General features: G+C 42.6%; 2 protein-coding genes across 2 annotated transcripts; both read right to left on the bottom strand.

Moving 5' to 3' along the window:
• Positions 1-3,197: 3,197 nt before the first annotated feature.
• LOC123063766 (transcription factor bHLH168) lies at positions 3,198-5,168 on the bottom strand. The gene is made up of 3 exons (XM_044487683.1): positions 5,013-5,168; positions 3,895-4,287; positions 3,198-3,263 (listed from the first exon to the last, which is right to left on the bottom strand). The coding sequence occupies exons 1-3, from the start codon at positions 5,166-5,168 to the stop codon at positions 3,198-3,200; spliced, it is 615 nt and encodes a 204-aa protein (XP_044343618.1).
• Positions 5,169-7,545: 2,377 nt separating this feature from the next.
• On the bottom strand, positions 7,546-9,836 carry LOC123063765 (transcription factor bHLH168-like). Its single transcript, XM_044487682.1, has 3 exons — positions 9,696-9,836; positions 8,551-8,943; positions 7,546-7,611 (listed from the first exon to the last, which is right to left on the bottom strand). Exons 1-3 carry the CDS (start codon positions 9,834-9,836, stop codon positions 7,546-7,548), a joined length of 600 nt encoding a protein of 199 aa, XP_044343617.1.
• Between the last annotated feature and the right edge of the window lie 2,277 nt (positions 9,837-12,113).

Genomic DNA, 12,113 nt, shown 5'->3' with positions numbered 1-12,113 from the left:
TGGGGTGTCTTGCCATCTATCACCGCCACGGCTGTCGACAATCGTGGCTGTGGCACGGTTGTCAATGGCTGGAGCATGTAGGCACCTACGAGCTGAATCAAACATGCGACTGCCATAGCCAACCCACATCCATCAAGCTTTCTGTTTAGCGCAACCCTCCCGCCGATCCGGATGGATCCAACTGCAAGGTGACTCTCATCGCCACCACCGCCTTCTGTGATTGTGGCCGTTGACCCGACTTCACATGGAATCCTACAGTCTGAGCCCCACGGTACAAGCTTGCCGTGCAAGGCTGGCAAGGTGGGCCGGCCGAGGGAATCTCCCACCAAGTGAGAGGATGAGCTCGTCGCCGTCATCCACCGGCGGGCTTTGCACATCAGCCTCATCTGACGACGGCGTAAGAGAGAAGAGGGAGGATAAATGGGCAGCAACGGCTAGGATTTCACCCAAGAAGCGCCCCCCGGAGTGGAGTGACACATGCTCCATTTCTCGGTCCCAATTATGAACAATAGTGACACAGGCGCCTATCTTTCACAATCATGCACTCACGCCTTCCAAACCAATCCTCTAATATATCGATCATATGGACAAGTAACAATGCCCAGTTAATGATCACATGATGATTTCGACGTCTGTCTCCACATAAAACAACACTAGTTACTCCATGGGAGTTGAGATATGGACTGACATGGCAGTGAGACGACTGTGCATATATATGCACTCCAGCAGCCTGGGATATGTTGATTAGCTTCGGATATGTGGGATATATGTGTGTGTGTGTGTGTGTGTGTGCATGCGATAATTGTGGGCTCAAGGCAGAGCAACGTATTCCGTGACGCCCCGGGATGTGACACAGGCTGTGTCTGGACTTCCCGTGGATTAGTATAACCCGGTTTGTTCTGCATGTTTTTATTTTTTTTAAATATGTTTTCCTTCTACACTTCAGTTTTCTATTTAATTTCTGTTTGTCTTACTATGCTCATTTAAAACTTTCTGGTATTGGAGTTAACATATGAAAAGCAAGTTTCAAGGGAACTAAAATTGGTCACATCACTATTGGGCCAGTACACTAAAACGGGATACTCTAATCACCGACGGAATAGCTTAAAATGGCATGCATGTCCTGTCGAATTAAGCCTTTTCTATGCTTGGTGTATGCTAGGCAGGACAAAAAGAAAAATAGAATAGTTAGCCACTTGATAAGGCCCAAAGCGCGTATAGTACTGGTACACGATCACGGCCGGCAAATATTTTAATCACACTTTGATCTCTCAATCTCCATTGCTAAGCTGCCGATTTCATAACAACATATTGACGGTTGATGCTAGCGCGTTCAGCAGAGAGTTTAAAATTATGGTCTTGACTTTTGGTCGCCACGAGCTATGCAAAACTATACATATTTGCGTTCACACTCTATATGTAATGTAGACCTGACCGTGACGTGTGTAGGAGTTGTCAATTCACCTAATTTCAGCACTTTAGCATAGCTAGTGGCAATTATTTTAATGAAGATGTAGTTGTGGCAATTAGTTTACTGAAGATGTAGTAATGCGTTTATGGTTTCGTTCGATGTAATTAAGATGACGAGAGTGACACAATAGCAGTCAAATTAAGCAATCACATGTGGCATTTCATAACCTCAGCCCGGGAGAGATCCACTAAACACACCATAGTTTAAAGTCGTAATCCCATGATCTTTTGATCAGGATATCATGTTTGTGGGCATCAGAGCGATGGAGAGGCTGGGAACCTCCTTTAAAAAAATTCATGCCAAACTCGGCACTTTGTAAAAGTTAACATTGTTATCCAAGTGCAATATTTATCCATTTAAATCTATGAGGGGGCTGATCCACATGTTGTTTTGCATAAAGTTATTCTTTTTTACATTTAGCAGAGTATTGTTGTGAGAAACAATCACTATCGGAAAGAATCCAATAAAAGAGTACTGATATGAAAATAAATAAATACGGCAGTCACTTCCACGTGCCAAATAAAATACATAGAAATGGACGTGTAGATTGATTCCTTCCCGGTGACTTTTCGGCCCAGCCCAATCACCCTCTGGCGACGAGGAAGAAAGCGAAGTGGAGCATGGGTCCAAACGCCATCACATCTTCATTCGGCACGTTTACATGCATTTAACATCGGCCTAGCTCTACCTTTCATGTTTCATCCATCACTTCTCTTTTTCTGTTGGAACATAAACATTAATATATTTGCTGAGTCAATACGTAGTATATATTCATCTTTTTTGGCAGGTTATATATATTCATTTGTTAGGCACGATTCATACTTTACTCGATCTTTCTACCATACGCACCCTGACATCCACATATATTGTCTTCTGTTTCGTACAAAGTTTCATTAGTTTAGAAACTAGAATTTGCTTTTTGTCAAAGAATTATTAACCTATCTGTCAATGTCAGGCCAAAGTATTGATGTTGAAGGTATTTGTTCCTTTCCCCAATTAATTTGTTCTCAACGTGCAAGTGCAAAATATACGAGTCTGAGAAAGGCCTCATGCATCCACGAGGTCTAATTTCTTTAATCTGGCCGGAACCACTCGCTAACTAAGGAACTAATATTTATATGTCATGGCAAAATTGCGGCTGTTTAGTTAAATAATTATTGTTATGTCACACTGGTCTTTTGGTCCCAGCCGTGCGGCCCATAACCAGCATACATGTTGCACAACTCACGGATTTGTACAGGTATCTCCATCATGCAATTACAGAAGCAATATTTACCATAATCTAGATATCGAGCAATTAGTACATGGAATGCACTCCAAAAATTACTTTCCAAAAAAGTTCTCCAGCGATGTACTGAGTACTTACACAGATCCTACTGGTTGGAGAGGGTGCATTGTGCATACACCGAGAAATATAAATTGAGCTTGTTGCGTTGTTGTGTTAGTATAGTTACACCACATTTAAAATTCTATATTTTAACATGTACAACAAGCTATGGTAACCCAAAAATTGTTAATATAAATTATAGAGGGTGATTATAGATCAAAGATTTATCAACATTTTTTTCATACATTGAGCATGCTGTGAGTTCAACACCTTTACTAGCTAGTTAAGGTGTTTTCTTCCGTAATTGTAGTCAGTTAATGAACAGACATCATGTACCATTTGTGGGATATTTATTTATACAGTTAAGTGAGTTTTTTTTTTACACAAATCAACTTACTATCATACCAATGCTCCCAGTCGTTCCGAAATTCTCGAAACATCTATGCCAATTCTAGTGCTGAAGGCCTGCACAATAACAAGAGATAAATTTTTGAAATTAGTTAACTTAATTGGATGTAAATTAGATAAATTTATAATTTGATATTTAGATGGAAACCAATCCTCCATCACACAATGCAATTTTTCCACATATATTCTGGCCCCACGAGGGGGACAAAAAAAGAAGAAGGAAATCAATTAAGACGTGTATGCCACGTTGTGTATATAAGTTAAGGTTGTTTTCAAACTTCTGGGCTAGCTTTACCCCTTCTTTTGTTTATTTCTATGGTTCTATAGTCTAATAAAATGATTGGTGAGGAATCTATACTAGTTCTGCAGTTTCACATACATACAGGGACATTCTTATATATTCTTTTGTGCCTTTTACTTCTATATATGTTGTTAATTCAGTTCAATGGTACATTAGAAACTAAGATTACCCATCAGATAAGTATGAACACGTATTTTTTATAAGGCTATCGATCCAAGGTTCCAAAATAATATTTTGACACAAAATCATTTCATTCAGAAAATGATGCTTTTAATGATACAATTTTCATGCCACATAAACTATATTTTATTGGCATAATTAATTATTGGTCGAAACCTGAATCCTAGGACTTGTTTGTGCACTACGTATTGCAACATATGCACGTACCCGGGAGTGTATAGTGTAGAATATTACGTGGGCAGCAACATAGTGATTAGCGTTGATGATGACGGCCCCTTCTTCCTCAAGGATGGTGATCACCTCATGAAGCTTGATTGGCCTCTCCATGCTGCATATCAGCCTCACCTCCATACTTGCATCGTCAGATTGCCGCACCTCCACTACCGGTGGTGATGCCTCAATTTTTCCCCCTCCTTCTGGTGACCCCGCACCGCTGCTCGTGGTAGCGGTGATAGTGTGCATCGAGATGCCACTAACTCCTAGTAAGGTAGAGATGGCTTCTGGAGAGGTCTTCTTCTGTTGTAGCTCATCGACCCGTTCCTTGAGCTTCTTGATGTATGATGCCACCACATCCAGGTTGCCTAGCTGGGTCATTGTATCCTATATATGCATTTTAAAGGAAGAATAATATGAATGCATTATGAAGTGAATATAACCTTTTTTTTTATTTGATGACATGATTTCGTTGGCTGATGGCCATCCCTTTTCTTTGACAATGGGCGAGTTGTATTTTTTTCCAGTCTATTTATGGTGATGCATCGCTCAGATGCAGAGGCCGGGGGCAAGCCTTCTTTTTCAATTTTTTTTATGATGATGCATGTGATTACACATAACAAACCTTTTGGATTTGAAACTGTATTATTCATAGCATCTCGTAAACCCATAGTTTCAAACAGCATGCTGTCTCGGCGCTATAGCTTTTAGAGGGGCATCATGCTAAGTCGATTAGCGTGCTATAGCGCAGCACCCGTTATAGCACTAGTTCAGCGCGCCGACGCTTCTGCCACTAGTTGCCATAACCCACTATTTAAAACTTAGCGTAAAACAAATTGTTGATTTCCTTCAATCCACAGTGTGTTTTTACTTTGCACTTGTTCTCGTACCTCGACAAGCAATGAACTCCAAAAATACTACTACTTAAAGTGAAAATAAACTCATTACTTCCTGGACAGGATGAGATCATGATATAAACATGGATAATTGGAGAGAAACAACAAGCTAGCTATCAACTATATATATACAAAAGAACAAGCTAGCTATCACACTGTTCAGTTATATGTAATGAGAAAAAAATAGCATGTGAAGAGAAGTGTGTTCTTAATTACAGAGTGGGGGAAGTATTCTTTTGGGATGCAGGACGCGAGCTTCTCACAGAGCGCCTTCATGCGCTGCCTCCTCTCCCTCTCCAACTCCTTCTTCTCCACCGGTACCGCCGTGCCGCCCCTCGCGCTGGTCCTCGCCGGCTTTGCCTTCACCTCCATCTACCTTAGCAGGGAGAGACGAATCAGCAGCCGCGGTCTTAATACTCTAGATTGTAATTTAACATAATGGAGAAGAAAATACCGAGGTGCAGGCAGCTACGAGCTTCATGGCGGCAGCTCTGGCTAGGCAGGATGAGATGGAGGAAGAAGAACGAGTGCCTGTGTGGCGTGGCCGGCCGGAAGGGACCTGATGATAAATGCTACGCCTATGGGAGCATGGGAAATATGCCAGGTATATATTGTATTAAAAAAGGTGAGGTATATGTGTGGCTACAGTAGTGGATCAGTGAAGAAATTTCAACGGAGCTTGCATTTGCAGCTGTGTTGTTGTTATGCTAGCAGCGTACGAACGTATTGCAAAGCTCCGTGTGTTTCGGTGACAAAGGTGTTAGCAGCGCGTCCATGCATTGGATCCATTGGTTAAACACACGTCCTAGCATGCATGCATGCATGATTCAGTGCAAGTGGGAAAAAAAAGAGCTCTAACGCAGTGATGTGTTGAAGAGGGGGATATTCTCTTAGAACAATGCTAAAAAACTTTTTATGTTGTAAAAAGTCGATCGTAGAGGGCATGGGCTCTCTTTGCGCGGCACACCCCCATTGTGATTTCTTAAGCCGCCATTAGCTCTCTACTTTAGCCTGCTGAACAGTTAGATACCCCAACGGGGAGCCGTGTTGATCCACCGTCCTGGTGGTTGAACGCACCTTCTAGTTTTATCTTTATATTTTTAATAACGGACGATTTAAACCCGATTTAATAAGGTTAATAAAGCTAGCCCGAAGGCCTTCTCATAGAAGAAAATTCTGCCAAATAACATTTTTTTTATGCTACTGTGTTTACTCTCCTGGCCGCGGAATAGCTACTGTACAATTTTTTTTTTACGCTACTATAGTAAACAAAACTCACACACGTTTTACGGGTGGCCGTACCTTGGCCACGCCCCAGACCAAGTTGTGGACCCAGAGCAAGACAGATGCATGCCAAATAAGTGCATTTACGCCAAGTTCTGGACCATGGACCATGTACCAGAGCCAAGCGTTCTCTAGCAGATTCTGTAAAATCTTTTTACGAGAGCGTGATACCTCACGCAAAATTGGTACTGCAATTTGAATGAAAATTTTGCGCTAGAACATGTTCATCACCATGGTGCATACATCACCGGGAGAGATACATTCGAAGTGGGTGGAACGAGGAGGTCTGAATGGCGGGGTTACAATTTGATAAGATTGGTGCAGCGAGGCCCGAGTCCGTGCAGAGATGAAGTCGGCATGTGTAGCGGCGAGGTCTTATGCCGAGTTATTATGTGATCCGTGTACACAAAATAGTACAAGCCAAAATAATAATTTTTTGAAATAATTTAATACATGCTGAAGAAATAATTGGATCCGGCAGCACCAATAGTTTATTATAAAAACAACGTATATATGTGGCCGGCTACAGTAGTGGAACCAACGCTTTGACGTGAGCATAGCATAGGTAGTCTTGTTTTGCCGAACCATGGCCAAGCCAAAGGGCGTGGGAAGAGCGATGGACAAGGGAGAGAGAGGTGGTGGATGGGATCGGGCTGGCGGCACGGAGAGGGCAGAGGTGAATGTGGCTAGGGTTGGGGGACGCCGGTCGACTTAAATAGTTTGGAAACCAGAATATACTTTTTGTCAAGGAATTATTAACTTGACTGTCAATGTCAGGCCAAAGTCTTGATGTCGAAGCTATTTGTTCCTTTCGCCAATAAATTTGTTCTCGACGTGCGAGTGCAATATATATGTAGTCTGAAAAAGGCCTTGTGCGTCCACGAGGTTGAATTTCTTTAATCTGGCCAGAACCACTAGCTAACTAAGGAATTAATATTTATATGTGGTGGTGAAATTGCGGCTGTTTAGTTAAATAATTATTGTTAAGTCATACTGCTCTTTTGGTCCCAGTTGCGCGGTCGATAATCGGGATACATATTGCACAACTCATGGCCATGGATTTGTTCATGCATCTCCACCATGCAATTACACAACCAAACATTTACCATAATTTAGATATCGAGCAATTAGTACATGGAGTGCACTCCAAATATTTATTTTCCAAAAAAGTTCTCCAGCGATGTACTAACACAGATGCTATTGGTTGGAGAGGCTGCATGCAACGATCGAGAAATATCAATGGACAAAGTATGGTAGCTCAAAACGTGTTACTATAAATTATAGAGGGTGATAATAGATCGAAGGTTGATCAACTTTTTTTTTCCATACATTGATCATGTTGTGAGTTCAAGGCTAAGGTGTTTTCATCCCTAATCATAGTCGTTAAGGAGCAGACATCATGTACCATTCGTGGGATGTTTATTTATACAGTTAAGTGTTTTTTTTAACACAAATCGACTTACTATCACACCAATGCCCCCATTCGTTCGGAAATTCTTGAAACGTCTATGCCAATTCTGGTGCTGAAGGCCTGCACAATAACAAGAGAGAAATTTATGAAATTAGTTAACTAAATTTGATGCAATGTAGATAACTTTATAATATGTTATTTAGATAGAAAATCCCCCATCACAATATGCAATTCTTTTGGAAGCCTCATCTAATTGAATTTAGCTCATACATTCTGGCCACAAGACAGAGGCAAACAAAGATGGAAATCAATTGAACTTCTAGGCCAGCTTCCCCCCTTCTTTCGTTTCTTTCTATCGTTCTACAGCCTAAGAAAATGATTGGACATGAATCTATAGCTCCACAGTTTCACATACGCACAGGGACACTCTTATATTTTCTTCTGTGCCTTCTACTTGTGTATATGTTGCTATTTCAGTTTAATGTTACCTTAGAAACTAACATTACCCGTCAGATGAGTATGAACACATATTTTTTATAAGGCTATCGAACTAAGGTTCCAAAATGGAAAAATAATATTGACACAAAAATCATTTCAATCAGCAAATAATGCTTTTAATGATACAATTTTCATGCCACATAAACTATATTTTATTGGTATAATTAATTATTGGTCGAAACCGTAATCCTAGGAGTCATGTGCGCATTACGTTTTGCAGTGTATGTACTCCCTCCTTTCCGGTTTATAAGGCTCAATTCAAAAATCTCATCAATCAAGGTAGATGATGAGTGGTGGAATATGTTTTGTAGTTTGCAAAAGCACCCAATTAATGCTCTTATTTTTCTCAAAAATTATGTCTACGAATGCATTGATTGCAATGCATGCATGCATAAAGTGCATGCATTGGTCAGTTTTCTCTTAATACTTGCATGCAATGATTTAATGCACCTAGAAGTCTGAACATGTGATGGGGAACAAGCAAATTGAACCTTATAAAATGGAAAAACTAAAATTTTAAGATAAGCCCTATAAACCGAAAAGGAGGGAGTATGTACGTACCCGGGAGTGTATAGTGTAGAATATTCTGTCGACAACAACAAAGTGATTAGCGTTAATGATGACGGCCCCTTCTTCCTCAAGAATGGTGATCACCTCATGGAGCTTGATAGGCCTCTCCATGCTGCATATCAGCCTCACCTCCATGCTTGCATCGTCGTATTGCCGCACCTCCACTACCCGTGGTGCTGCCTCCAATTTTTTTCCTCCTTCTGGTGACCCTGCACCGCTGCTCGTGGTAGCAGTGATAGTGGGCGTCGAGATGCCACTAACTCCCAGTAAGGTAGCCATGGCTTGTGCAGAGGCCTTCTTGTGTTGTAGATCATCGACCCGTTCCTTGAGCTTCTTGATGTATGATGCCGCCACATCCAGGCTGCCTAGCTGGCTCAATGTATCCTATATATGCATTAAAGGAACAATAATAGAAATATATTATGAAGTGATATTTTCTTATTTGATGACATGATTTCCTTGGCTGATAGTCTTGATAATGGACGAGTTGTATTTTTTCCCAGTTTATTTGTGGTGATGCATGTGATTACAAATAGCAAACCTTTTGGATTTGAAACTATATTATTCATAGCATCTTGTGTAAACCCATACTTTCAAACATCGTGCTATCTCGGCGCTATAGCGTTTAGAGGGGCATCATGCTAAGTCGATTACCACCAATTAACGCGGTATAGCACTAGTTAGCGCGCTAATGCTTCTTCCGCTATTTGCCACAATCCACTATTTAAAACTTGCGTAAAACAAATTTTGGATATCCTTTAATCGACAGTGTGTTTGTACTCTTTGCTTAATAATATGGCTGTGTGAATCAATTGATGCAGAGGACGGGGTAATCCTTCTTAAAAAAAACAATGTGTTTGGACTTTGCATTTGTTTTCCAACCGTACCTCGACATGGCATGAGCTCCAAACATAGCTCTCCGTCCGTCCCATAATGTAAAATTACCCAACAAACATTCTTAATTTACATTCTCCACTTAAATATTCACAATATATAAACTCATTAGTTTCTGGACACGATGAGATCATGACATAAACATGGAGAACTGGAGAGAAACAACTAACTAGCTATCAATCAACTATATAAGAAAAAAGGGAACAAGCTAGCATGTGAAGACAAGTGTGTTTTTTCATTACAGCGTGGGGGAAGTGTTCTTTTGGGATGAGGGACGCGAGCTTCTCGCAGAGCGCCTTCATGCGCTGCCTCCTCTCCCTCTCCGACCTCTTCTTCTCCATCGGTGACGCCGTGCCGCCGGCCCCCCTGGCCTTCATGTCCATCTAGCTTAGCAGGGAGAGATCGATCTGCAGCCACGGTCTTAATGCTCTAGAACGAAATTTAATTGTAATGGAGAAGAAGATACCGAGGTGCAGGCAGATGCTAGGTTCATGGCGGCAGCTCTAGCTAGGTAGGTAGGATGCGATGGAGGAGGAAAAAGGAGTGCGTGGTAAGGGCTGGCCGGATCTGAGGATATATGCTAGGCCAATGGGTGTATAGAAAAAATGCCAGCTATATATTGTGTTCAAAATGTGTGTACAGATATACGAGGTATATGTGTGGCTACAGTAGTGGATTTCAGTACGTACACATGCTATTGGTTGGAGTGGGATGGAGAAATTTCAACGGAGCTTTGCAGCTGCGTGTTGTTGTTATATGCTAGCAGCAGCGTACGAACGTATTGCAAAGCTCCGTGTGTTCCGGTGACAAAGGTGACAGCAGCGTGTGCATGGATCCATTGGTTAAACACGTAGGATCCAGCGCATAACTCCCGGCCGTGGGCGATATATACAACTAGCATAGCATGCATGATTGGGTGCAAGTGGGAGTGGGCCTTCAGCCATATGTACCACCTAGGCACAATAAACCTTTTTTTTTGCCAAAATGTCAGATCTATGATAAAGATTGCCCGGAAGTACAAATCACCTCAAGCATAATAAAAATTACATCGAGGTTCATGGACCACCGAACGACTATTGTCTCTCCCATATTGTAGCCGGCCTGACCTTGTCGATGACAATCGGGAAGTCTTTGTGCACGTGCCCCTAAGGACCAGCGCCAACAACTAGTTATATGAAGTTTTTTACGGGATGTTTTTTGGGACCTGTCGGGGTTGCTCTAATACTCCCTCCATTCCAAAATATAGTGCGCCCATGCTTCCCGAGGTTCAACTTTGACCATAAATCTAATCAATAAGACCAACTGCGGCGGGAGAAAAAAATATATAATTGAAAACTTCTTTCGAATACGAATTCACTGATATAATTTTTGCTCCCGCCACAATCGGTCTTGGTAGTTAAATTTACAGTCAAAGTTGAAGCACGGGGATAGAGGAAGCACTACATTGTGGAATGGAGGGAGTAGCATATTTCCGGGCCAACAACTTGTTATATGAAGTTGTCACGTCAAATATAGCCCAACTAATAGTCACTTGTACAATAGTTAGTCGTACTAGTATATTGTTAATATGCGACCCATCCTTTTCTCTCACAAAATGTGTTGGAGCATATACTACAGCCGATTGTAATTCTACAGCCCGTTTATCATCTTTCTCCTTCAACTAGAAAACAAAAATCTAATGTGGCATCTCTTATAGCCCAGCTATGTCACTTTAGGGAATCTCCAACGCTGACATGCAAATTGGCTCCGGTATCCATCCGCGGACAGGTGGGGACCAGTTCACCGACACGGATGCAGGAGGTGGCCATCCAAAACTTGCCACATATGTCATGTTACATTTCAAGTGAAATTCAACTGAAATGACAAATTTTAATGCATAATCAAACAAACCAGATGATATTCATTTACACTTAGATATTGTTTAGATAAAACATGAAGATATTTGGTCCGGTGAACTAAAAACCTTAAAAAAAACTAATCCTACACTACCCTATACTTCACGGTGACCTGGAAGGCATGCCGGGCTGACTGGCGGCTCCCCTGTAATTGTTGCTGCGAAGCCACTGTCGTCATCATCATCGGGCTTTGGGCAGCGGAAGGCCGTGACGTCTTGGCAGGGCTTCCCGGCAGACGCCTGACGCTCGCGGATGATCCACTTGGCTTCATCCTACGTCATGTGTAGTATGGGCGTGGCAACCGATGACGTGGGGTGGAGCGGGTGGCGGCCTTGGAGGAGGTTGCGTATGCGGCGACGATCTCTCTGAGAGATCACTCTTCGCCGTACTTGGCCATCTCCTTATCGAGGCATCGCAGACGGCGCTTGCTCGGCTCTGCCGTCGTCATGGAGCAGTCCAGGGCCCAGCCGTAACCCAAGCCTAGGAGCGCCGCGATGTGTGGCGGCGGAACGTCGGAGTCCGTGAAGCCCGTCCCGTGCGCCTTCGACACGCCTGCCCCGCGGGCGCCGCTCCCTGTCGGCGTATTCCTGCGCCATTAGGGCACGCCGGGATGATCAGTTGCTGCCACTACCGCGGTAGTGGTGAATGCGACCACGCGCCTTCGCATCGATTAATTGTCACTCCTCCTTGACGCGGCGTGGCGGCAGAGCGATGCAACTCCTTGACGCGGCCGGGCAGCGGAGAGAGCTGCTGCTCTTCGACGCG

The sequence above is a fragment of the Triticum aestivum genome, chromosome 3A (genome assembly GCF_018294505.1).
Source record: "Triticum aestivum cultivar Chinese Spring chromosome 3A, IWGSC CS RefSeq v2.1, whole genome shotgun sequence".
Lineage (NCBI taxonomy): Eukaryota > Viridiplantae > Streptophyta > Magnoliopsida > Poales > Poaceae > Triticum > Triticum aestivum.
Note: the sequence above shows the minus strand (reverse complement) of the source record. Positions and strands in the feature narration are given on the sequence as shown.

Excerpts from the sequence above, each read along its gene's own strand:
- LOC123063766 (XM_044487683.1), bottom strand. The coding sequence starts at position 5,168 with ATGGAGGTGAAGGCAAAGCCGGCGAGGACCAGCGCGAGGGGCGGCACG. Across the intron at positions 4,288-5,012 it reads AAGAATACTTCCCCCACTCT|GATACAATGACCCAGCTAGG; the intron begins GTAATTAAGAAC and ends ATGCATATATAG. Across the intron at positions 3,264-3,894 it reads TCTACACTATACACTCCCGG|GCCTTCAGCACTAGAATTGG; the intron begins GTACGTGCATAT and ends GTTATTGTGCAG.
- LOC123063765 (XM_044487682.1), bottom strand. The coding sequence starts at position 9,836 with ATGGACATGAAGGCCAGGGGGGCCGGCGGCACGGCGTCACCGATGGAG. Across the intron at positions 8,944-9,695 it reads AAGAACACTTCCCCCACGCT|GATACATTGAGCCAGCTAGG; the intron begins GTAATGAAAAAA and ends ATGCATATATAG. Across the intron at positions 7,612-8,550 it reads TCTACACTATACACTCCCGG|GCCTTCAGCACCAGAATTGG; the intron begins GTACGTACATAC and ends GTTATTGTGCAG.